The sequence below is a fragment of the Dunckerocampus dactyliophorus genome, chromosome 11 (assembly GCF_027744805.1).
Source record: "Dunckerocampus dactyliophorus isolate RoL2022-P2 chromosome 11, RoL_Ddac_1.1, whole genome shotgun sequence".
NCBI lineage: Eukaryota > Metazoa > Chordata > Actinopteri > Syngnathiformes > Syngnathidae > Dunckerocampus > Dunckerocampus dactyliophorus.
Window position 1 is genome coordinate 216,982 of NC_072829.1, and position 25,365 is coordinate 242,346.

General features: G+C 41.8%; 3 protein-coding genes across 5 annotated transcripts; 1 reads left to right on the plus strand and 2 right to left on the minus strand.

Annotated features, from left to right (window-relative positions):
* Positions 1-558: 558 nt before the first annotated feature.
* Positions 559-5,854, minus strand: rbmx (RNA binding motif protein X-linked). 2 transcript variants are annotated; one of them, XR_008572969.1, is made up of 10 exons: positions 5,597-5,854; positions 5,363-5,490; positions 3,910-4,016; positions 3,675-3,828; positions 3,523-3,615; positions 3,306-3,417; positions 3,105-3,227; positions 2,941-3,029; positions 777-875; positions 559-666 (listed from the first exon to the last, which is right to left on the minus strand). XR_008572969.1 is itself a non-coding variant. In XM_054792847.1 (9 exons), the coding sequence occupies exons 2-9, from the start codon at positions 5,469-5,471 to the stop codon at positions 2,016-2,018; spliced, it is 1,101 nt and encodes a 366-aa protein (XP_054648822.1). In that variant the 5' UTR covers positions 5,472-5,490; positions 5,597-5,854; the 3' UTR covers positions 1,729-2,015. The 2 variants fall into 2 exon arrangements, 1 of the variants encoding a protein (XP_054648822.1); XM_054792847.1 differs by lacking the exons at positions 559-666; positions 777-875 and adding an exon at positions 1,729-2,329.
* Positions 5,855-8,694: 2,840 nt separating this feature from the next.
* On the plus strand, positions 8,695-16,917 carry LOC129190271 (transmembrane 9 superfamily member 2). Of its 2 annotated transcripts, XM_054792840.1 has the most exons (18): positions 8,695-8,987; positions 9,427-9,494; positions 9,693-9,786; positions 9,904-10,031; positions 10,115-10,244; positions 10,352-10,479; positions 10,631-10,745; positions 10,843-10,922; positions 11,001-11,106; positions 11,279-11,329; positions 11,609-11,741; positions 11,808-11,927; positions 11,997-12,054; positions 12,126-12,285; positions 13,147-13,298; positions 13,371-13,482; positions 13,550-13,721; positions 15,385-16,917. In XM_054792840.1, the coding sequence occupies exons 1-18, from the start codon at positions 8,850-8,852 to the stop codon at positions 15,450-15,452; spliced, it is 2,013 nt and encodes a 670-aa protein (XP_054648815.1). In that variant the 5' UTR covers positions 8,695-8,849; the 3' UTR covers positions 15,453-16,917. The 2 variants fall into 2 exon arrangements, with proteins under 2 accessions (XP_054648815.1, XP_054648816.1); XM_054792841.1 differs by lacking the exon at positions 11,279-11,329.
* On the minus strand, positions 15,805-22,407 carry gpr101 (G protein-coupled receptor 101). Its single transcript, XM_054792845.1, has 2 exons — positions 21,767-22,407; positions 15,805-19,591 (listed from the first exon to the last, which is right to left on the minus strand). Exon 2 carries the CDS (start codon positions 19,429-19,431, stop codon positions 18,109-18,111), a length of 1,323 nt encoding a protein of 440 aa, XP_054648820.1. The 5' UTR covers positions 19,432-19,591; positions 21,767-22,407; the 3' UTR covers positions 15,805-18,108.
* Positions 22,408-25,365: the final 2,958 nt, after the last annotated feature.

The window sequence follows — 25,365 nt, forward strand, 5'->3', positions numbered from 1 at the left end:
GTTCGGGGTAACGAATGTGCTTTTCAAAACAATGTGTCTTACAAGGGGCGGGGAAAAACGCCCATGCTTTTTAGCAACGGTCCCCGAAACACCCCAATGAGAGATCAATTCTTTAAAAAAAAAAAAAAAACCTTCATAAGCACAAATAAAGATTTTTAACATCGGTGCAGTGTTTGAATACAGCAGTGGCACTTTGCGGCAATGTTATATTTTTCTGTCCTTGATGTGAGAATGTTTACTCTTCATAGTTCCAAAGCACCAATAGTAACATTGGAACAAAAGACAATTGATTTGTTTTGCGCTCCAAAAGTAGGCATGCTCATCCTCCATCCTAACTTGCAGAAACGGAGTAACAGCCGGTTTTGTCTTCGGAATTCTCTAGAACACTGTACAACCTTTTACCAATGCTCTGTTGGGAAAATGCTATATGGCACTGAAAGCTACAGAAGACAACATTTGGAAATACTCAGCAGAAGCCCAACAACTTACAAAAGTACTGCAGCACAGAAGGGAGTGAGACAACCATGCAATGAATTTTTTTCAAGTCTTGATAAGACAGTACACAAACCAGGGTTTAGTTTTAGGTATTTATTTAACACTTCTTTGTTCAAGCCAATTCTCAGCCTGTGAGTCTTTCTAGCAGCCGTCTTGGGCCTGCAGCACATCCTAAAAGACAACAGGCATTCAAAACAAGTGGTTACCAATCTGCAGACATATACATGGATAACCCTTATCAATACACAATGCTTTCTACAATAGTTATTGTGCTTACTTACCTGTACAGATTGTGCTGTGATCATCATTGGTCCAAATGTATTTTAGAACCTTTAGGACAAACTTTAGCTGCAAGAGACGTTGTTTGAAGAGTGTTCATCCTGCAATGACAACACACATTTACTTCCATGCCCTTCGCTTTGTTTTGTATTAAAAAAACATTGAAAAAAGGAGATTTTGTTAAGTCCTCGGTCCAGTTTGCTTGAACGATTTCCAGTTGGATGCTTGCAATTGCAGTGTCTTCCAGAGGTCTCCTTTGTTTGTACTGGCATGCTTGAGGAAAAGGTTTTCAGACTGAGAATGGATGTTCATTTTTCCTTTCATTTTACATTGACAACAAAGGTCTTAATAGTTTTTCTATTGTATGTCAAAGCTGCTTAGACAATTGCTTACGTAGGGAAAAAGGCTCAGCTGGCAAAAATTGTTACATTTTGATAGGCAAGGGACGAAAGGTCTTGCCTAGGGAGTTGGTTTCCTTTTTGACAAATTTAGCTATAACCAAAAGGCACATTCCATTTGTCTTAAGTCCTTTGAGGGGAAAAACGTGTCTTGAATTGAGTGACGATTGTAATACATGACAGTCAAAGTCAGTTTACAGATGAGAAACAAAGAGGTTTGCTTTGCTTACCAGCTGTGGACTATGGGTTCTTGTAGGATAGGACCTTGCATTTGGCTGCTGTTGCCTTTGGTTATGTCGTTGCATGCCATCAAATGGCTCTAGGATGATGGATCCATTTCCGAGGAAACTACATTGGAACATTTTGACAGTGACATTCGCCTAACACAGAAGTGACGAGTGGGAAGCACATTTGTTTTTCAGAGTCAACTCAGGCTCCAGAGCACAGACTCACCAACTTAACAGAAAACTTGTTTAACGGGATAGTTCACTTTGTCAACATTCATTAAGGTCCCGGTCTTTGGTCTTGTCGGAATATTGATGCCATTGCTCAGTGGTCAGGGTACAACTAAAAGCTTTATTTGGAGTAGGAAAAGCCAGACTTGTAGGGCATTGCAGGTTGTAAAATCATTGGATGTACAAAAACACTCGGTTACTGAACTGTTATGAGTAAGAAATGCAAATCAAATGTTAAAACCAAAAAAAAAAAAAAAAAAAGGGGGGGGGGGGGGGGGGAAGTCAAACGATACAATTGAAAGCTAAGCTTCATATTTCACAGGTTTAGACATGGTGACCGGTGCACGAAGATTTAACATGTATTTTTAGGGAGACCTCCATGTCCATTTTAGTATCTGTTGCGAGCCATGCCTCTGTCGCCTCGACTGCCTCCACGGCTGCCGCGCGGCCCTCCCCGGCTTGAGCCGTATGAATCGCGAGGAGGGTATCCTCTCTCGACAGGGGGAGCGGGCCCCCTCTCCTGCCTACCCATTCGCTCGCCTCGGGGAGGTGGATACGGGTCACTCCGACTGCTGTTGTAACTGTCACGGCCGCCATAGCCATCCCGGGAACTGCTGCCATAGTCATCGTAACGACTGCTTCCGCTGCCCCCACCGAAGGACGGTGGGGGGCCCCGTGAAGGTGGGCCGCTGCGAGAGTTACCTGCAGGGTCAACGGGTCAGGTAATTGGAAAGGTTCAATTTGACACATTGTTTTTGTTCTTGCAGGGTTTGCTGCTCTGTCATTACATGGAATTGTGTAACTAAGCAATTCAACAGATGGGGGATTTCAATTGTTGATTTCAATTCAACAGATTTTGTTGGGGGTGCTTTTATACGGAACACGTTTGTTGCAAATAGTTGTGGCTGCTAAACATCCAGGTACATGGAGTGCTGGAGCAATATCATTGATTTCAGAAGCCACTTTTCCTTTTAGAGCTCCAAGTGTCCTTTGGTGGTTATTTGTGAAGGAACTCCTTGAGGGAGTGCTTATTGTGGTCTGTGGACACTTCCAAGGACTTGATGCTTCTTAATTGTAGCCTACTTTGGCCACTAACTAGTCTGCAATATTGTTGAGGCACATTTATTCTTTTGAGGCAAATAGTGGTCATATGGGGTAAGAGACGCCAATGTTTCAACAACCAGTTTCGGGACAAAACATTTGACAAGTTTACTGAAAGCCAGTTTCCTTTGGGTTGGTCTTTGTTGGTTATTTTTGCAGCTCCTCTTCGTGCCATTGTCTTACTGAATTGTACCTGTGTGGAAATATCTTACCGTAACCATCAAATGAATCTCTGTATGAGCCGCCACCACCACTTGGACGGTCCATGTAGCTCCTGGACTCCCGGCCTCCATCACGGTCACTGGAAGAGGTGCAATTGTTGGTGGTGAATCAGATCAGATTTCTTCCAAGCTTTTTGATGCACTGAAACTCCTACCTGTAGCCCCTTGACATTGAGCCATAATCATCTCTGGAACTGGGGTAGTCACGGTATGAAAAATCTCTGGGAGGCGGTCCATAGTCCCTTGAATCTCTTGAGCTATAATCTCGACTCGAGTAGCTGTCAAAAACATATTCAATTCAGGATTGGAATTGGTGGCCAGATGTACTACCACAGTAAAACATTTGAGGGCCCTACCTGTCTTTTGAGTTATAGTGGTCATCTCTAGGTGATGGATAGTCATCCCTCCTGGACATAGAGTCTCTGCGTGGGGGGGGGCCATAGGGGTCCCTGTCCCTTGACATGGGGGCTGAAAAATGACAGTAACGCATGACATGAAAAGGTCATCCAAAAAATATTTAAGAAAATGGTGTGTGTGTGTGTGGGGTGGGGTGGGGGTGGGGGGGTGTCTTACGTCTGCTCATCTTAGGTGGGGGACCTCCATTGCGCATAGGGGGTCCTCTCTTCATCCCTTTAAAGAAGGGTTCTCCACCATCATCATAGTAGTCTGCAAGCACAACAAATGCATTTATACATCCAGCATGTGATTAAGAAAAATACTCTTACCTCTGGATGGAGGGCCCCTCATACCACCCCTGGAACCACGGATGCCTCTTGGCAGGCCACGACTGCGGGAGTGCATGGGTGGTCCTCGTCTACTCCCCGACTCAAACTGAGGTTTGGTAGCTTGCTCCACCTTGATAGGCTTGCCATCAAGAGACTGTAGAGGAAGATGGCGGTGGCACAATGACAATCAAGACAAGTTTTTCTTTTTATACTTGTGTCCTGTAAAAACCTCTACCTTTCCATTCATCTCACGTGCCGCGTCCTTCGCGTCAGCTGGGCTTTCGTACGTCACAAAGGCAAAGCCCCTCGACTTGTTGGTTTCACGATCTTTCATCAAAAGAACTGGAACCAAGAGATTAAGAGTAAGAACAGAAAAAGGACCATGCTACTCAACACTTTCTAGCAGACATGCTGGATATAGGCTTTTTACTGATCCCATATTTTCCAGCATTCATTATCAATAACATCCTGTACTCTAATCGATGTTAATACTTCTATTGGATTAAATGTGCCATCAATTACCACATTATGCTTCTTTTACTGTGATGCCACTAGAAGCATTTCACAAATAAGCATTGAGCAAAATAAGACAAACGTCAATTATAGAAAATGGGCCATGTTTATTTAACATTTAATCAAAAGTCATAAAATCGTGACCAATTAAAAGACTCCTAACTTCCCACTTACATAACCAGAGCAATTATTGCATAGTATAGACATTTTTCCTGAGACCCTTATTTTGTTAAATGCTATCTGACAGAATGTAACTTAAGAGTGCTTTTATAGGCTGAAAGTGTGCCGTCTGTCTGAGCTGTTGATGGCTGTGTTGTGCGTCCGAGACAAGGATGTGTGCTAATTAAAAGTGCCTCCCGAACTTCACGGTGGCTGTTCGGCTGGTCGATGTTTTCGAACATCCCTACTATAAAATCACATAATACAAAGCTTGGTTGTACAAATCAATGTCTGGTGCTGTTGCAGACAGCTCTGGATCATCATTTGTAATACATCCATGGTTAACTTGTTTGACTTGTTTTTTTCTTCAAACCACAAACTGCAACAGTGCTGATACTCAAAATGGCCGTTTTGGAAAAGTATAAAGAGAACATAAAAGTATTTACAACCTTAACTGTGGCTAATATGTGGATAAGTTTCCATGAGACCCAATGTTTTCATAGTGACCGGCATTTGGACACTGGATATGAAGCACAAATAGCTTTTGATAATTGACTTTAAAAGCGAATCGTGAAATAAAAGTATTCATGTTAAATCACGGCTGCACTAAGTTGTGAACCAATTAAATAGCTAAAAACTAAACTAAAAGAGAACATGAAAAATCCGAGAGTTCAATTACAAATATTAAATAATGGAATGCGTAAATGGAAATCAAAGTTAACTCATTGACGTCTGGATTCAGAATCATGTTAAAAGATAAAACAGGAAAGTCAGATCACAGGCTGATAAGGAGATTCCTCAAGACGATTCAAAATGAGGCTCAGTAGTTTGGACTTCTTCACCTGTGTTGTGTTCATTCAACAGCGGGTGAAATGGATCCACAATTAGCTTTGCCACCTAGCCGGACAAGACGATATCCTACAAGTGCGTTATACTTGCGTTCCGTTGAATTGATTAGATTTGTCTTTAGTTTGTAGCAGTTTATTAAGTTGAAAGTAGAATACTTTTTTACTTACGCTCAGCAATTCTGCCATATTTGCTGAAGTACTGCTCGAGGGCCTTTTCGGTGGTCTCGGTGTTCAGCCCACCGATAAACAGCTTCCCCGGTCGGTCTGCTTCAGCCATGTTGCAAAATAAAATCCTCCTGAAACACAACACTGTTTGAGTCAGCCAAGCATTACTGTGCAGAAAGAAAGCAGCGTATGATACTGTGTTACAGAGTTATTTTATCGAGATATTTGGCACAGTACCTTCGATTGTTGAATGCGCAAAATGGCGATTACCGCGCTCCCCTGAATCGCAGCTTGTTTTCTTCTCGACTTACGAATCGTACCAGGCAATTATTTAACAATAAGATACCTTTCACTCGACCACTTCGTATATTTATAATGACGCCAAAATGGCTGTAGAATACCGCTGAAGTGTAACAAGACGAATGTAGCCACAAGAGACCACACTTGCATAGAGGACAGCTCTCCGCCCCGCCTTCGTCGTCTTCTTCTTCTTCTTCTTCTTCTTCTTCTGCTTCTTCTTCTTCTTCAATGGCGTTGTGCAACCATGACTTCAAACGTGCACACCGCCACCTGCTGAACCGGAGTATGCAAGATGGGCCATGTACTGTAGCTGACTTGATATTAACTCAGATACTGAGAGAGAGAAATAATAATAATAATAATAATAATAATAATAATAATAATAATAATAATAATAATAATAGTATAAAATATACTACTAATAATATATATTCTATGATATAGTCCTGTGTCCTTCAAATACTCTGTGTATCACTAACTCCCTCACCGACTGTTCCTAAAATACCCTCAATGCTCCATTCTGTTCCTATCTTATCACTCCTTTCCCTTAGTTTTACATTCTCTTTCCTATATTTTTTGCAATGTAACAATATATGTTCCACATTCTCTATAGTTTTACACTCCACACGTACTTCTCATTTGCATTTACCTACCAAAAACATTGTTTTATTTAACCCAGTGTGATCGAACCGTAGTCTAGTTAAAAACTGTTTCCTCTTTTCTGTTTTTCCTCTTCACCCCTCGTGCATTGATTGATTTTTGTACTTTGTAATATTCCCTTCCACTAGTATCCCCGTTCCACCTGCTTTGCCATTTCTCCATCATTTGTAGACTTTGTTGTACACTAGGTCCCCAACTTACGAACACAATTGGTTCCAGACGACCGTTCTTATGTCGAATTGTTCTTAAGTCGGGGAAAAGGTAATATTACCAATGATATAGGTACTACATGTACGTGTATACATATACAGTATATGTGTATGTATGTAAATATGAGTTTGGGTGCAGTAGTAATATTAAACCAGGATAATTAATGAAAAAAACAATAATAAAAGTGATATAATAATACGTAATGATAAATGTTATTTACCTTTGAAGAGGAGTGGTCGAGCATACGTCGTTGTGGAAGAGTTGGAGGGGGAGTTATTGAAAAAAAGGACAAATCGTTGTCGTTAGACTCTTCTAAAAGAGGTAGTGTTCTGTGGGTGGTGTAGAATTAAGCAGGCCTATTAACTCTTCATAAACTTTAATCACACGCTCTGTCCGGGTTGTATAATTTAGCTTTCCATTTAGCTTTATCTCCCCAGCGTCTAACTCTTCCTCTGTTGGTCCCATTAGCTCTAATGCTGCCTCTGTTGGTCCCATTAGCAGTGTCACAGTGCCCTCTACTGGTCAAGCATGTACAGTAGCAGTATAAATACTGATTGAGCGACTACAAGGCAAAATAAAATAAAATATAGACCAGTCGGCTTGTGTTCGTATCCGCGAATGTTCGCTAGTCGGGTGTTCGTAAGTTGGGGACCTAGTGTATTTCCAATAATAAATACTCTACACTTGATTCCATATTTTAATGCTATACTGTATAAGGATGCCAGATTCCACACAACATACAACTCTATCTCCTCTTACAGTATTTCCTCTAGCCATTGCAGGCCAATGATAATTGCCATCATTCCTGCTGTACAAACTGAAATCTTTTAGCAATGCTATAACTCATTGATGGTACATAGACTCCAATCCCAACCTTCCCTTTTTCACTTTTTCATCCATCTGTATACATACCTAAATAACTGTAATGTTTGTTTCATATATATTGACTTGTTTTGGGTCCTTTTTCACCAACCTCCCACTTACTTTTTAGCTCTATTGTATCTACATCTACCTCAGGTTTTTACCAATCTACCAATCATTCTGTCCAAATTCATAAACATATCATTAATGATTACATTAAACAAAACTGAGCTAACTACACTCCCCTGTGGAATACCATTTTCTATACAGTATTCATCAGACATTTCTGATCCAACTTTCACTCTAAATGTTCTGTCAGATAAGAAGTCAAGAACCCAGTTATAAAAGCTACTTCTAATTGGCATCAAATTCATCTTAATTAGTAAACATGGTGTAATGATCCATTTCAATGTCAAAGAATACAATATTCATCCATCTCCACCCCTTGAAGTCGTCTGTTATTTTGTGTAATAGCAAACAAATACAGAAGCTGTCTATCGCCACCTACCAGTCACGAGGAAGTATTACATTGCCCAACATGATTCTTGTCATATAAACTCTGCCACTTACAGTATTTGTAAAATGCATGTTTCACAGGTGGCACTTAAATAATATCCATACTTTATGCCTTTAAAAGCCGTTGTCCTGGTCTTCTGCCATTTTATTGTTCGCATTGCAGCAGGACATCGATAATGACATTTATTTTATACACAAAGAAAACAGTGATCCTTACTAACGTGCGTCAAAAAATGCTGAACGCCTTTTGCAAAGAAATCATCAACCCTGGGAGTGGTGCTTTGACAGCGGGATTCGGTTTTGGTGTTTCGGAACACAAGCATGGAAAGGTCACAAGCATTCCTATTTTAACTACGCATACATACACAGGAGTTTCAAATATTTAAAGGCAAAATTGTTATTTTCGTTGTGAATGGCGTATATTTTCGACTTCCGTTTGCTGATCAAATCAGTTCCGCGTTTCTTCATAGAAGAACGTCACCAGGCAGTCGGGGTGAGCGATACTTTAAATGTTGTTCGACGGAAAGGCTTCTTGAGACGTCATCTCAATGTCATCGCAATTTAAATGTTGTTATCGACTCGATACCATGTAATAACGGTATTGCCGATACCGATTTTTTTTTACATGTCAAAAATGTAATGGTATATGTAAAACGAAAGCATTCACACAATTAGCATTAGAATATAATCCAATTTTAGTTGTATGTTCTTTTTTATATATTGTCGATACAGCTTGTAAACCATAGCGATCATTGACATTCGGAGGGTGGCGGTAGTGCACTAACATAGCTTGCAACCGCCCTTAAACGATAAAGAAGAGGAGGAAGAAGAAGTTAGCTGACGTTGCTGCATTTTGAAGCAGTGAAAGAATCAGATCGTCGTCTTTATCCAGAAGAAGACTTGAAATTTAACGCGAGGCGACATTTGACGACTGGACAATAGGATGAGAAGGCGAATCGAGTTTGGTTTGGGGCTGCTTTGCTCGCTAGTTTGGCATTTGTGTCCGTGCTCGGCGTTCTATCTTCCGGGTTTAGCCCCTGTTAGTTTTTGTGAAGAAGGCAAAGGTGGAGAAGATTGCCAGGTATGAACACTCGATAAGACTCTGTAATTATTGTTTGATATTTTGAATTTAGGAGCTGTAACTTGTGTTTGTGTGGTGATTTGTGTTGCTAGCTAACATTAGCCGTTCCTCCTAGGCCCCGTCAATCGCCTGCAAACAGCATGAGCATTGTGCTCGTTATGCTACCTGTGTTTGTTGCACGTTTTGACGTTGAGCTGTCTGTGCTTTTGGTGTGCTACTAAATACATTTACCTGATGAAAATAAACGCTTATAGCATCGTCGGTTTGTCGGCCAACAGAATATTGTATGGACGTGTAAAAGATGCGGGTTGAATGATCAGTAATAGACAACTGTACTCCTTTTCGGACAAGTTGATTGTGCAAATGTAATGGCGTTATGTAACTCGTGTAGCACGTCTGCACCAAATAAAGCATACCATTTATATGTTTTTGTCAACAGACCGAGATACAGCTGTTTGTCAATCGCTTGGATTCTGTGGAGTCAGTCTTGCCTTATGAATATGACGTGTAAGTGACGTCTTTGTCTTTGGTACCTTTGTAAACATACAGTGCTCCTATATTCCTAATCTTGAATTGTTTTTATGTCTTTGGCACGTTGGTAAACATATAGTGCTCCTATATTCCTAATCTTGAATTGTTTTTATGTCTTTGGCACCTTTGTAAAGATTCAGTGCTCCTATATCCCTAGTCTTGAATTGTTTAAAGGTTTGACTTTTGCAAGGATGCAAAGGAAATGAGACCTTCTGAGAATCTTGGACAGGTGTTGTTTGGAGAACGCATCGAGTCCTCGCGGTACAAGGTGGGTGTCAAACCAAGCTCTCCGGAATTCTGTATTTATTTCCACCATTCATTCATCTTCCATTGTGTTGAACAGGATGCTGTTGATTCAGTGTGACCGTCTCCTTTTCTTTTGCAGTTCAACTTCAAACAAGATGTCAAGTGCAAGTCTGTGTGCACAAAGACCTACAAGAAGGACAGCCAAGACGACACAACCAAGCTGGATTTCCTTAAGATGGGAATGCAGCTCAACTACCAGCACCACTGGTGAGTTACTTGCTTACTCTTAGGATGACAGACGTGAGGAAAAATGAGGACTTTGGCTTGAGTGGCACGCACCATTGTTTCAGGATTGTAGACAACATGCCCGTCACATGGTGCTATGATGTGGAAAATAATCAGAAATACTGCAACCCGGGCTTCCCTATTGGCTGCCTGGTTACTGCTGAAGGCAGACCTAAGGATGCTTGTGTCATTAATGTGAGTTTGATCAATTTGCATGCTTTTTGCTTTAGTACACTCATACAATTCCTGATAGAGACGCCAAAAGGTGTTTGTGAGTTAAGTTATGAATGTATGCATTTCAGGCCGAGTTCAAAACCGGGAACACATTTTACGTGTTCAACCACGTAGACATCAAGATCACTTACCACAGCGGAGAGGCCGATGGATGGAGAGGAGCTCGGCTGGTTGCTGCCACCCTGGAGCCCAGGAGGTAAATAATGATACTTTAATAATGTGCAAGATTTAAGGTTCTATAGTTACCATCTCCATCACTCTGACAGCATCACAAAAAAGGACAAATAGACCATGGCTAAAAAGAAATCAATGGAGATCCTTTTCAAAGTTTTTGTACATTTTAACAGCATCAAACACCCAGATGAGAAGAACCCAAATTGTGACGGTGTCACCCCGATGGAGGTACCCGGCCAGTTTGACAGCGATGTCTCCATTGTTTACAGCTACTCTGTGACTTTTGAGGTAAAGCCTTTGTACTCCGGATGTCTTTTAAAGGGAAAACAGAAGCATGTGTTGATGAATTTTGTCATAATGGTAAATGTTCACCTCCTTTTCCCAGGAAAACAATAAAATCAAGTGGGCTTCCCGGTGGGACTACATCCTGGTCTCCATGCCCCACACAAACATTCAGTGGTTTAGGTCAGTTTGCCATCAAAACAACACATTCCCACACTAGTGTTTGTAGTTGTAACACAAATATGTGTGTGTCTCTGATAGCATCATGAACTCCTTGGTCATCGTCCTCTTCTTGTCCGGCATGGTTGCTATGATCATGCTGAGAACGCTGCACAAGGACATCGCCAGATACAACCAGGTGGACCAGGTAGAAGCATTAGCCACAATGAGCTACATTGGCACGTCTCATTTCCACGGTAGCAGTCACAAGCGTCCATTGGCAGCAATGTCTTGGCTGTGGGAAATTCCCAGCTAGATTGACTAGAAGCATAATAAATATCCTTAGAGGAAAGTCCTGAACGTCTTGTCACATTTCACAGGCAGACGTGATAAAGGTTCCTCCGACCATGCTGAAATCCTCTCCCATTTATGTAAGCGTACATCTGTTGTGCTACTTTAATCAGGTGTGTGTGTGTGTGTGTGTGTGTGTGTGTGTGTGTGTGTGTGTGTGTGTGTGTGTGTGTGTGATAGCAAGCACGCACATGGGAGAGGAATGTCAAATCTGGTGTGAAGGTCTGAAGCATGTAGCAATAAATGGAAGGATTCATTGGGGTCACTGCATACCACATTTCCCAACATTTACTCACCTTAATCCAGTTTGTGGTGGATGGTTCAACGCTTTGTGGGTTTTTCTCTTTTTTTTCCTACAGGAAGACGCCCAGGAGGAGTCGGGGTGGAAGCAGGTGCATGGGGATGTGTTCCGGCCACCCAGGAAAGGCATGCTGCTCTCCATATTCCTGGGACAGGGAACACAGATCTTCATCATGACCTTCATCACTCTTTGTAAGAAGAGTAGTTGCAGCGTAGTATTAGTGTGGCAGCGATGATAACACTCTTCTCCCTGCGTAGTCCTGGCCTGCCTGGGCTTCTTGTCCCCAGCCAACAGAGGTGCCCTGATGACGTGCGCCGTGGTCCTGTGGGTCTTGCTGGGCACCCCCGCTGGCTATGTGTCGGCGCGCCTTTACAAAAGTGAGATGGGGAAGCTTTATGTGCAAAAGACAAGTTGGCGTGTGTTAATTTTCTCAACATATTTTTCAGCTTTTGGAGGTGAAAAGTGGAAGACAAATGTCCTGTTGACAGCGCTGTTGTGCCCGGGGTTTGTTGACTGCTGCAAAGTGTCCTATGTGTTGCCATTTTTCCTAAGAACTGCTGACTCTTCTTCTTCAGTATTGTGTTTGCAGACTTCTTCCTGATGAACCTGATCCTTTGGGTGGAAGGGTCTTCGGCAGCCATCCCCTTCGGGACCCTGGTGGCAATCCTGGCACTGTGGTTTGGAATTTCCGTGCCGCTCACCTTCATTGGTGCCTACTTTGGATTCAAGAAGGCTGTACGTGTGGCGTGGGGTGAAGCTATTGCCATCATGCACTCCTGAGCCAGAGAAAATGGCAAGCATGTCCATGTTGCACTGTTGGATCTTAAGGAGGTTCTAAGTAGAGCTTCAAAATGCAAAAAGAAGAAATGGGAGGGAGACAAACATGTTTTGAGACAGGCTGTTCATTCTGGGTTTTTTTGCCGCTCTGGTCTTCAACTTTTGATCAGCTGATGAACAGCCTATTTCACTTGAATGCTTCTTTTTTTGTTTCCCTCCCATTTCTTCTTTTTGCATTTTGAAGCTCAGCTTAGAACCTCCTTAAGATCCAAACGGTGCAACATGTACATTCTTGACATTTTTCTTAACATTTTGATCAGGAGTGTATAACCTTTTTATTAATATCAGTGTTTTGTGTAGCATTCCTAAGTGTAAACATGTTAGCATCGTTAGACATTCAGCAAGTCACAGCTTTGCTGTATGGAACTATAGAGCACATCGGTATTTTAGCCTTACTCACTAAAACATATAAATAGAAACATACAGTATATAGACCCCAACCCTAAGAGCCATATACGTACATACATACCCCAACCCTATAAGCTATATATACTGTACACACATACAGTATATAGACCACAACCTTAACCCTATAATCCGCAGGTGTCCATGTCTGGACTTAAGATATTTAGTACACAAAGATTTTTTTTTTTAAGTTGGAATGAAATAAATTCTTTTATCCAAACCGTGCGTGTTAAGCAGGTGCTTACCACAAAGGTCATTCATCGCTCTCCATGTGGGAACTAAAACCATCCAAGTGTCAATATTGTCAGTTTTCAGGTTGTACTACAGGAACATCACCTTTTTGCTCCCATGCAGGCAATCGAGCAGCCGGTGAGAACAAATCAAATCCCTCGTCAAATTCCTGAGCAATCGTTCTTCACCAAGCCCATCCCTGGAATAGTCATGGGCGGCATCCTGCCCTTTGGATGCATCTTCATTCAGCTTTTCTTCATCCTCAACAGCATTTGGTAAGTAGCCTTCCTGGTAGGAATCCTCAACTCTCTTGTCTCACTGGTCTTGTCCAATGTTTGTATTGAAAGGTCCCACCAGATGTACTACATGTTTGGCTTCCTGTTCCTGGTTTTCATCATTCTCCTCATCACATGCTCGGAGGCCACCATTCTGCTCTGCTACTTCCACCTATGTGCTGAGGTACAAGATGGTCATCTACCAGCGATAAACATACTCCATCTTCAATGGGCATTCTTCTTGTGTGCAGGACTATCACTGGTGGTGGCGTTCCTTCCTGACCAGCGGCTTCACTGCGGTCTACCTCTTCATATACGCTGTGCATTATTTCTTCTCCAAGCTGCAAATCATTGGAGCGGCCAGCACCTTCCTCTACTTCGGATACACCATGATCATGGTCCTCATCTTCTTCCTCTTCACAGGTGAGCCTCAAAGGGGGGTGTCCTCCATCCTACTACCAGATCCATATAATACCACCAGGAAGTAGTCACAGACAAGCCACTACATTAGGTACACTCACGCAGATTATTAGCAAAAATTCAGCCTTTAAAAATGCAATCATTGTCACTTGTCAGGTATTCCTTTCTTGATGTACTGCATGTGATGTACAAGTTGACATGTGTTGCTAATATTTTGGATTTAGCATTATTTTGTGCGTGCGTGTGCATGCAAGCGAGCCGAATTTCTGCTTTGGCCTGTGCAGCTGTGCCCAATTTGTGAACAGTGAGGATTTGAAGGGTTGGAAAACTGACTTGTACAACTTAAAAGAATCACTACAGGAGGTCCAAGGTCAACATACAAGTTGCATTTGTATGACAGTTGGAGTGTAAGTCAGTATTTCTAGCTAGATTCAAATAGTCGGAATTTAATCCTAAACCCAACACCAAACACGGGATTGTGTGGCTCAGTCTGGGTCCACGCTACGTTCACACCCTCCAAGTGTCTCCAGAGAGCATAGATAACCCAGGAAGACTAATGTTTCTCAGATAGATCAAGTAAAGCTGCCAAAAACATGTGGACGTTATCTAAACACCAAGCCGCAAGCCGTGAGGGGCGAGATGTCAAAAGATTATCGTAGAGGAAATAATCCAAGGATTCAAGAAAAACTATCCTCATTCTTGAGCTAAATAATCCTAATCTCCACTATTTCACCCCTCTAACCCCCCTTATTTTTGTCTCTTTCACCCAGTTCCCAAACTTAGATGTCAACTTAATTCACCACAGTAAGGGGGGAGATCGTCGCAGAACAGATTAGGACCAATCTGCTTGCTAACATTAGCACAATGTCTGCTAACTGCCTTGCTAACATTAGCACAATGTCTGCTGACGACGTCATTTTTATTGGCTGCTTCTCCCCTCAACTTTTCCAACTTGGTGCTGCATGTGACATGTAGCTTGTTGTGGATGCTGTCAATCGCAACCTACACACACATAAAAGCTTAGCTATCTTAGTTTATTACACACGCACGTGACCCACTGTATAATAAAAGTCATCTGACCAACACACAATGGAAAGGCTATCTTAGTATGGTCATCTGTCACCACTTCACACTTCCTATTTCAGTAATAACGTTGGCTGAGACACACAAGCACCAGACTTGATAGCTTTTATTGCAGCTTTGAATGAAATCACAATCATACCTAATAAAAAAAATCACTAATAACAACACGGTCTAATGTCGTGGCTGTAAACCAGAACAAACTGAAACTCAACTCTGAACCCCCGATGTCACTTCCTGTCTGCCACTCATTCTGCTCCTCGAGGGAACACATTTATAGCAACACGCATGAGCATTTATTTCTGTCTTATGTCTACTATATTGGCTAATAGGAGTGTAAAGGTAACTATTTCATGTCAAGAGGGCTCTAATCATGTATTTAGAAGGTGGTAAACAGGTTTTCTATGCTCTAACTACCAAAATATTCCGTGTAAAAAGAAGGAATTCCGCTTAGTGGAAATTGATGTGGAACCAATGAAGTGCCATAAAGGAGGGGGAGTACTTTGCTTTTACTTTACTTTGTCTCCACTTGGACTTGTTGTCCTCCATTGTTGTTGTTTGTTTGCTCATCTCTTGTTTTCCTCAGGTACAATTGGCTTCTTTGCGTGCTTCTGGTTTGTAAATAAGATCTACAGCGTGGTCAAGGTGGACTAGAGGACGAGTGGAGCGAGAGAGAGACTTGAATCGCAGCTGTGAGAGTGCCGCCCCTGCTTGGAGGCGTCGGCATAACAGCAATGTGTTTTGAAGGACCAGAGCTGAGACATCATTAAATCACAAGACCCGAAGAGTCGAGCCCGTCCTCTTTTTGTGCTTTAAACCTCTGTTGCTCTTTTTTTTTTTTTTTTTTTTCTTTTTGAGCTGATCATCTTCTTGTCATAGTGAACAGATTGTTTGTTTGGTGGGGTTAAAGTTTGTTTTTTTTGGAAAGATGTCTATTTAGATTTTCTATTCCATGACATGTCAAATGTTTTGGGCTTTTCTTTGTGTTGTATGTACTGTAAAGATGGGAAAGTACTTGTACATATGTTGTATAGATGCAAAGAAGGCTTGTTTTAGGTAAAAAACTGGGCTTTATATCAGCGTGTATTGTAGTGGAGACATAAACACTGACATTGTTGCTTTTTCCTTTTCTATTTCATCATTCAATCCAGTGGGAGGGGGTGTTTCCAGATTGACTGCTGCTTATTATTGCATTCGTTTGCAACACTGAGTGGCAGCTCGTCACTCAATCTCTGATGTTTTGCAAATATACCCAATGAATAATATGAATGTATATGATGAACATTTCTACACTATGTGATTCTTCCTTGTTGGCAAGTGGTGTCATTTTGTCATCACAAGCTAGTGCGGGCGTGTCCAAGTGTAGCTTTATTATTATTACTGCTATTGTTATATTGTGAATTATCAATAATCACAACTATATGCTTTGTTCCCTGTAGTGCTATTTAAATTTGTTGAACCGCTTGGCATATTTTGGCTTCCACTAATGGAGTTGAAAAGAGTGACCCTTGGACACGCCTCATCTAGCGTCTTATTTCTGACTGTCCTGCATATCCAAAAAGCAAAACAGTGCCTCAAGGATTTTTTTTTTTAATCAACATTTGTTAAGTATAAAAGTACATATAACATGTAACCATAAATAGAAATCACACTCAAGAAGACTTTTTTTTGGGGGGGGGGGGGGAATAATAACCAAAAAATTACAAAAAAAAGTTGAAAATCACCTTTAAAGCAAAGAAGTGTGTGATGATGCTGTTCCAATTTAGCAACACTACAATGGAATTGTCTAGAATAAGCAGCTCATAATGTTAGCAGGTGTCACCAAGCACAACACTTGTGGGAAACCTCAGTAGCAAGTTCGTACAAAGATGCAATAATGCCTTGCCTAATGACATGGGCCAGATATTCAAAACTTTGGGATGATGTAGCCGTAAAACCCCTGAATGTTCCACAATTGTGATAGGACCTCTGGTGCACTTGAAATAAGTTCGTTTTACCTTGGACTGCATGACCTTGCTGTGATGTGCACTAAAAAGACATTTCGGTTTCCAAGTTGACCTGTGGCAAAATCATCTGGAATCTTGCACATCATGAAATAAATATAAGTAATCCATTTGAATCTTTCACCACAGCTCCTTAAGTCCACTTGAGTTAATCTCTTTAAAAATCAATAGGCTTCTTGCTTTGGGTAGTAGAAAAAAAATCTATAATATTTCTGTCTGTAGGGAACACCTTACATAGAAAAACAAGCTTGTCCAAACTGAAGGTTGGGCCCAAAATGGGTTGCTGATTGGGACCTCACCATTAGTTTATGTACAGGATGTGTGTGTGTTTTATAGAAATGTATAGTGTATTTTAGCACATGTTGGTCTAATTTGGGGTATTGGGGAAATGTTAGAAACATCTTGATTTCAAGACACAAAATAAGGCAAAGTCCTTTTGTGTGTTGACAGGCACAATGAATCATCCCTTTGACACCACTTAACATCAATGAAATACAATTCTTCATTGCTTTCTTGCTCAACCAGATAGAGTTCAAATGCCACATGGCGTCACTCTGCCTGAATACCCTGAATTCAGCAAAGAACATAGAAAAGCAAAGAATGACTGCTTGGTAGAGGCTACACAGCAACAGGTGTAGAGGCAGATTGTAAGGCTGCGTTCACTAAACTAGATGCTGTGGTATGGTTCACTTAGCGTCTACACTGGTATTTTTGTCATGGGACCAATGAAGAAGAAGAAGAAGAAATGAATAACGTAAGGACTTGGTTGGGCAGCTTTCCTGACAAATTACGTGACCTAACTCCAATATTCCAAACAACAATGCCGTCTGCTGGGTGGGATATGTAAGATATTTTTATATTCTGGTATATTTAGCATCTTAGATTTCACAAATAGCTTCTAAAATATACTTTTAAAGATTGGTGTTGTCACACACACACACAAAGAGGGAGGACTTCCACTGTGTTTTTGCTGCCATTTGGCTTGATTTGCTTGTTTGGTGTGCAGCAGGGTTCAGATGATTGTGTTCCCACTCAACCAAATGAATCGTGTGACACCAAAACCACCAGAGTTCCTTTCAGCCAAATCAAACATGACTAGTGTGAACCCACCATAAGTAGTGTCTACACTTTTAGAAGTAGTAGTACAGTCTAGACTAGTTTACAATATAAGGCTTATTACTGGACTCCAAAACCCCAAAAGGTACAAGAATGTACTTCAGACCCTCAGCAACAACGGGCACCTCCAACGTTCTGACACAGACAGTCCCATAGCTACCTTGGTCGGGTTTGTCAGTCCTCAAGGAGTTCTATGTACTTGGCTTCCCGTGAGCCGTGGGCTCCCTGTCTGAGCTGACGCTGGTCGAGGTGGGCTCCTTGCGGCTGTCCTTGGACCTCCTTTCGAAAGCGGGCGAAGACGACGTGGTGCACTCCTCCCACGTCTGGAGCGGAAAGACCCCGGCGGCCAGGCTGGGCAGGTGAGCTCGCCCCCCAGATCCACGCCCCTCCCCTGCCGCAGTGGTGAGGCAAGTCTCGGCAGCTGAGCTCTGGCTGGGGCGACCCTGCTTGCAGAGCATCCCGCAGAGCAAGGCGAGGAACTCCTTCCTCACGCTGCGGTGCATGTATCCGTAGATGTACGGGTGCAGGCAGCACTGTAGGAAGAAGAGCACCAGGGCCAGAGAGGACAACCAAGAGGGGACATCTGCTCTGGCGCTCATGGAGATGGTGTTCAGGACACTGTAGGGCCCCATGCTGAGGACGTAAGAGGACATGATCACAAAGACCACACGTGCTGCCTTGCAGTGGTAGTGGAAGCGTCGGTGCCTCACACGAGCGGGGTAACCCTTGGACGAGTACGGGTTGTTCGGTGAGCTTGCCTGCTGGGGTTGGGCTCCCTGGAAATCCTGGGGGCAAGGCTGGGAGTAGGATCTTGTCTGTATTGGGTGCACAAGCGCGTTCTGTCTCCGAGCAGCTCGGAACACCATCCAGTAGCACCCGAGCATGATGAGAACTGGCAGCCAGAAGGAGAAGGTGGCCACCACGATGGAGTAGGACAAGCTGTAGGACCACACCACCGAGCACATCTTGTGATGCCGGTTAAAATCAATGGCGCCCCAGCCGTACAGCGGGGGCGTGCTCTGCAGAAAGCTGAGCACCCAGGTGCACGCGATCAGGTTGGTGCCCAAGTGAGGGGTCATGCGGGTGGGATAGGACAGAGGGTGGATGATGGCAAGGTAGCGGTCCACAGAAACCACGATGATGGTGTTGACGCCGGCAAATGCGAAGAGATGCATAAGCACCACCAGAGCCTGGCACAGCCGGGCATCCAGGGGCCACACCCCGGGCACGGCGGCCGCGATGGCAAAGGGCATGACCAACACGGTCTGGAGGAGATCGGCCAACAGTAGGTTGAGGACAAAGCGGTTGGCCACGTGCAGGAGCTGAGGCTTCCGCTGGAACACCAGCAGAACGATGACGTTCCCAAACAAGGACACACACACGATGAGGGAGATTAGTGCCATCTTCAGGACGCTGTTGGTCCATGCCGGACCCCGGCTGACAAAGTCGTACTGCACGTCCCAGGGAGTGTCGCTTACGTTCGGGACCAGGGTGGGTGCCTGAGAGGTCGGCATTGTTGGGATGCTCAGTTCATTGTGAAGAACGACGGAGATGTTTCACTTCCTTAGCTTCTTTAGGACGAGAGATCCTTTCTCCAGCGGTCCAAAACCTGACGGCCACTGATAAACGCTGGAGGTTGGTCTGTTGCTTTACAGGAGCACAGCGTACTTCAGTCTGAAAATGCAAGTTATTATACGACTTTTCCACAAAGTTCAATAAGCCTCACAGGCCCCACAGTAGTCTTGTCCAAAACCCTACAACCTAACCTAAAACCTAACCTAAAACATTAACCTAAAACATAAACTAAAACCTAACCTAAAACCTAAACTAAAACATAACCTACAACCTCAACTAAAACCTAACCTAAAACCTAAACTAAAACATTAACCTAAAACATAAACTAAAACCTAACCTAAAACATAACCTACAACCTCACCTAAAACCTAACCTAAAACATAACCTAAAAAATAACCTAAAACATATAACCTAAAACCTAACCTAAAACATAACCTAAAACCTAACCTAAAACATAACCTAAAGCATAACCTAAAACATAACCTAAAACATAACCAAAAAAATAACCTAAAACATAACCTAAAACATAACCTAAAGATTAACCTAAAACCTAACCTAAAACCTAACCTAAAACCTAACCTAAAACCTAACCTAAAACATAATCTAAAACATAACCTAAAAAAATAACTTAAAACATAACCTAAAACATAACGTAAAACATGACCTAAAACATAACCTAAAACCTAACCTAAAACATAACCTTTACAAATCTTACACATTCTTTATTATGTGCCTGTAGCTTTAATGCTAATGAGCCTCACAACCAGAACAACAAAGGTGGACCTCACTGTATTGGGGTACTACTCTACTGCTGTACTACTATGCCCCTATACTATACCCCTAAACTGCTATACTCCTATAGTACTACAATCCTATACTGCTATACTGTACTACTGTACTCCTGTATTACTATACTACTATATTCCTATATAGTCCTTCTCCTCCTGTACTGCTATGCTTTACACCACATGTGTCAAACTCATGCCATGGAGGGCCAAGACGCTGCTGGTTTTCTCTCCAACCAGTTTCTTCAGCAGGTGATTTAACTGATGAGCTCCTTCCCTCAAACTGAAGGTGTTGATCATTAAAATCACCTGCTTTAGTGACCGGCTGGAAAGAAAACCTGCAGCGTCTCGGCCCTCCATGGCATGAGTTTGGCACCCCTGCTTTACACCAAGGGTGTAGACCAACGCGGGCACCAGGTAGCCCCCCAAGAACACATGAGGCTGCTTTTCATTCAGGTTTTCAGTGACTAATGTGAGAAGACTAGAAATAAATAGCAAACATGAGTTGTGGATAGCAGCGTGTTGTTAATCTTCTGGTAAAACAAGCATGCTGGCTTAGTTTGGCTCGAAATAAACTAAGACATTAAATGTTGCAAAAAGGAGTAACTCTCCTATACTACTTGTATACTAGTATTCTACTTGTATAGTCCTGTACTCCTATACTACTTGTATACTAGTATACTACTCGTATAGTCCTGTACTCCTATACTACTTGCATACTAGTATACTACTTGTATAGTCCTGTACTCCTATACTACTTGTATAATAGTATACTACTCGTATAGTCCTGTACTCCTATACTAATTGTATACTAGTATACTACTCGTATAGGACTGTACTCCTATACTACTTGTATACTATGATACTACTCGTATAGTCAACCTAGAGTCCTACGAAGAACAAAAAACCTCATCAAGGACAGCACACATCCACAACACTCATTATTCACACTCCTACCGTCAGGCAGACGCTACAGGAGTTTGAAGTCCAGGACCACAAGGCTGGCAAACAGCTTTTACCCACAGGCCATCAGGCTTCTCAACGAAGCACTCACACACGCCGCACGCAACACACGCACACACTCATAAGACTTTATTTATTTATTTATTTAATTATTTGTATTAATGTCTCTTCTGTTGTTGTTGCTTAATTTATTGGTATTTATGTTTCTTATGCTCTTATTCTTTTCTTGTGTTTTCTTTCTTTTTTGGGGAGAATGAACAGAATAAGAATTTCATTGCATAGCAGAACCACCAGTTTTACTATGCATATGACAATAAAACTCTTGAATCTAGTCCTGTACTCCTATACTACTTGTATACTAGTATACAACTCGTATAGTTCTGTACTCCTATACTACTTGTATACGCCTGTACTACTCGCGTCCTCCTGCACCTTCCACGGAAGCACGTGTTTCCCTGCATCTGCTGGCTTGGCATGCATATTACACTACGTACATCAATGAGGTGTTTTTTGCATGGCAACATACCCTACAAAACTATGTAGGACTTCCTGTGATTGACAGGTGATGAGTCCAAGGTGTGCCCGCCTCCCGTCACACAGAAGCAGCCGTGATGGGCCCCACTAGCAGGATGAACGTAACATACTGGAGGAACATGTGCTTCTCGTGGGGAGAAGAAATAAGATCCTCATGATGGTCCAGCTAGGGTCATGATGAAGTCCAGATGCAAAAGGTTCTGTTGATTGTTCTAGCAGCTCACATCTGCAGCGTCACACACGCAAACGTTGAGCACGAAGGATGCTCCAGCACGCGCACACAAAGACGGCAACATCGGCGGACGATTGGTGCTAAAAAGACAAGAAAAAAAGAGGTTTGGCGCAACACAGGACGATCCTTCCTCGATCCTCCTCCGCCTCGTCACAGTTTCATTTCGGGAGGGGTGGGGTGTGTGTGTGTTCCTCTCTGGTCGATGGCAGCTAGAGCAGATGCTGCGCGTCTTCACCCGGTGGGGGGTCCTCCTCTCATCCAGACAAGATCAGCCTTGCTCCTTCATGGATTTTCCTCATGAAACAAAATCAGACCACATCCGCTTTAACCCTCGCATCCGATTTAGGGGGTCTGCTTTTCTGTCGCCGAGGACACCTGCATGCAAGCACCCGCTGGAGATTTGTCACCAGCCCCCTCCCATCATCATCATCATCATCAACATGCAACATCCACCCCCTCCTTTTTGTGTGCTGTGCACCGTTCTGCCTGTCTGACAGAACACATTCTCCACATTCTCGTCATTTTACTCCACTGTACGAACATACAGCAAAGACACATTCACTGCTCATGCACACGCCAGTGAACGCAGCGATGTTCATTTGACGCCGTTGGATCTTAAGGAGCTTCAAAATGCGAAAAGAAGAAATGGGAGTGACACAAAAAAGAAGAAGCACTCAAGTGAAATAGGCTGTTCATCAGCTGATCAAAGGTTTAAGACCAGAGCGCAACAGATACCCAGACACCCCCCTAAAATAGAAATCAAATGTATAGAAAAGGAGTGAGTAATGAGTAGCTGTGCCATTCTTGTTCATGAGGTGAAACATGGCTGTGGGCATGCTTGATGCCAGTGCTTCAGGAGCTGGTGGGAATCTTGCTTTGTTTATGTCATCTTTACGTCAAACAGCAGTATGGCTGTCAGTGCAACAACGTTAAATACACTCCTAACAATACTACTCAGCATCACAGCTACTTTAAATACACTCCTAACAATACTACTCAGCATCACAGCTACTTTAAATACACTCCTAACAATACTACTCAACATCACAGCTACTTTAAATACACTCCCAATAATACTACTCAACATCACAGCTACTTTAAATACACTCCTAACAATACTACTCAACATCACAGCTACTTTAAATACACTCCCAATAATACTACTCAACATCACAGCTACTTTAAATACACGCCTAACAATACTACTCAGCATCACAGCTACTTTAAATACACTCCTAACAATACTACTCAGCATCACAGCTACTTTAAATACACTCCTAACAATACTACTCAGCATCACAGCTACTTTAAATACACTCCTAACAATACTACTCAACATCACAGCTACTTTAAATACACTCCCAATAATACTACTCAACATCACAGCTACTTTAAATACACACCTAACAATACTACTCAGCATCACAGCTACTTTAAATACACTCCTAACAATACTACTCAGCATCACAGCTACTTTAAATACACTCCCAATAATACTACTCAACATCACAGCTACTTTAAATACACACCTAACAATACTACTCAACATCACAGCTACTTTAAATACACTCCTAACAATACTACTCAACATCACAGCTACTTTAAATACACACCTAAAAATACTACTCAGCATCACAGCTACTTTAAATACACTCCTAATAATACTACTCAGTACCACAGCTACTTTAAATACAGTCCTAATAATACTACTCAGCATCACAGCTACTTTAAATACACTCCTAACAATACTACTCAACATCACAGCTACTTTAAATACACTCCTAACAATACTACTCAGCATCACAGCTACTTTAAATACACTCCTAACAATACTACTGAGCATCACAGCTACTTTAAATACACTCCTAACAATACTACTCAACATCACAGCTACTTTAAATACACTCCCAATAATACTACTCAACATCACAGCTACTTTAAATACACACCTAACAATACTACTCAGCATCACAGCTACTTTAAATACACTCCTAATAATACTACTCAGTACCACAGCTACTTTAAATACAGTCCTAATAATACTACTCAGCATCACAGCTACTTTAAATACACTCCTAACAATACTACTCAACATCACAGCTACTTTAAATACACTCCTAACAATACTACTCAGCATCACAGCTACTTTAAATACACTCCTAACAATACTACTGAGCATCACAGCTACTTTAAATACACTCCTAACAATACTACTCAACATCACAGCTACTTTAAATACACTCCCAATAATACTACTCAACATCACAGCTACTTTAAATACACACCTAACAATACTACTCAGCATCACAGCTACTTTAAATACACTCCTAATAATACTACTCAGTACCACAGCTACTTTAAATACAGTCCTAATAATACTACTCAACATCACAGCTACTTTAAATACACTCCTAACAATACCACTCAACATCACAGTTACTTTAAATACACTCCTAATAATACTACTCAGTACCACAGCTACTTTAAATACACTCCTAACAATACTACTCAACATCACAGCTACTTTAAATACACACCTAACAATACTACTCAGCATCACAGCTACTTTAAATACACTCCTAATAATACTACTCAGTACCACAGCTACTTTAAATACAGTCCTAATAATACTACTCAGCATTAGAGCTACTTTAAATAGACTCCTAACAATACTACTCAGCATCACAGCTACTTTAAATACACTCCTAACAATACTACTCAACATCACAGCTACTTTAAATACACACCTAACAATACTACTCAACATCACAGCTACTTTAAATACACACCTAAAAATACTACTCAGCATCGCAGCTACTTTAAATACATTCCTAATAATACTACTCAGTACCACAGCTACTTTAAATACAGTCCTAATAATACTACTCAGCATCACAGCTACTTTAAATACACTCCTAACAATACTACTCAACATCACAGCTACTTTAAATCCACTCCTAACAATACTACTCAGCATCACAGCTACTTTAAATACACTCCTAACAATACTACTCAGTACCACAGCTACTTTAAATACAGTCCTAATAATACTACTCAGTACCACAGCTACTTTAAATACAGTCCTAATAATACTACTCAACATCACAGCTACTTTAAATACACTCCTAACAATACTACTCAGCATCACAGCTACTTTAAATACACTCCTAGCAATACTACTCAACATCACAGCTACTTTAAATACACTCCTAACAATACTACTCAGCATCACAGCTACTTTAAAAACACTCCTAATAATACTACTCAGCATTAGAGCTACTTTAAATACACTCCTAACAATACTACTCAACATCACAGCTACTTTAAATACACTCCTAACAATACCACTCAACATCACA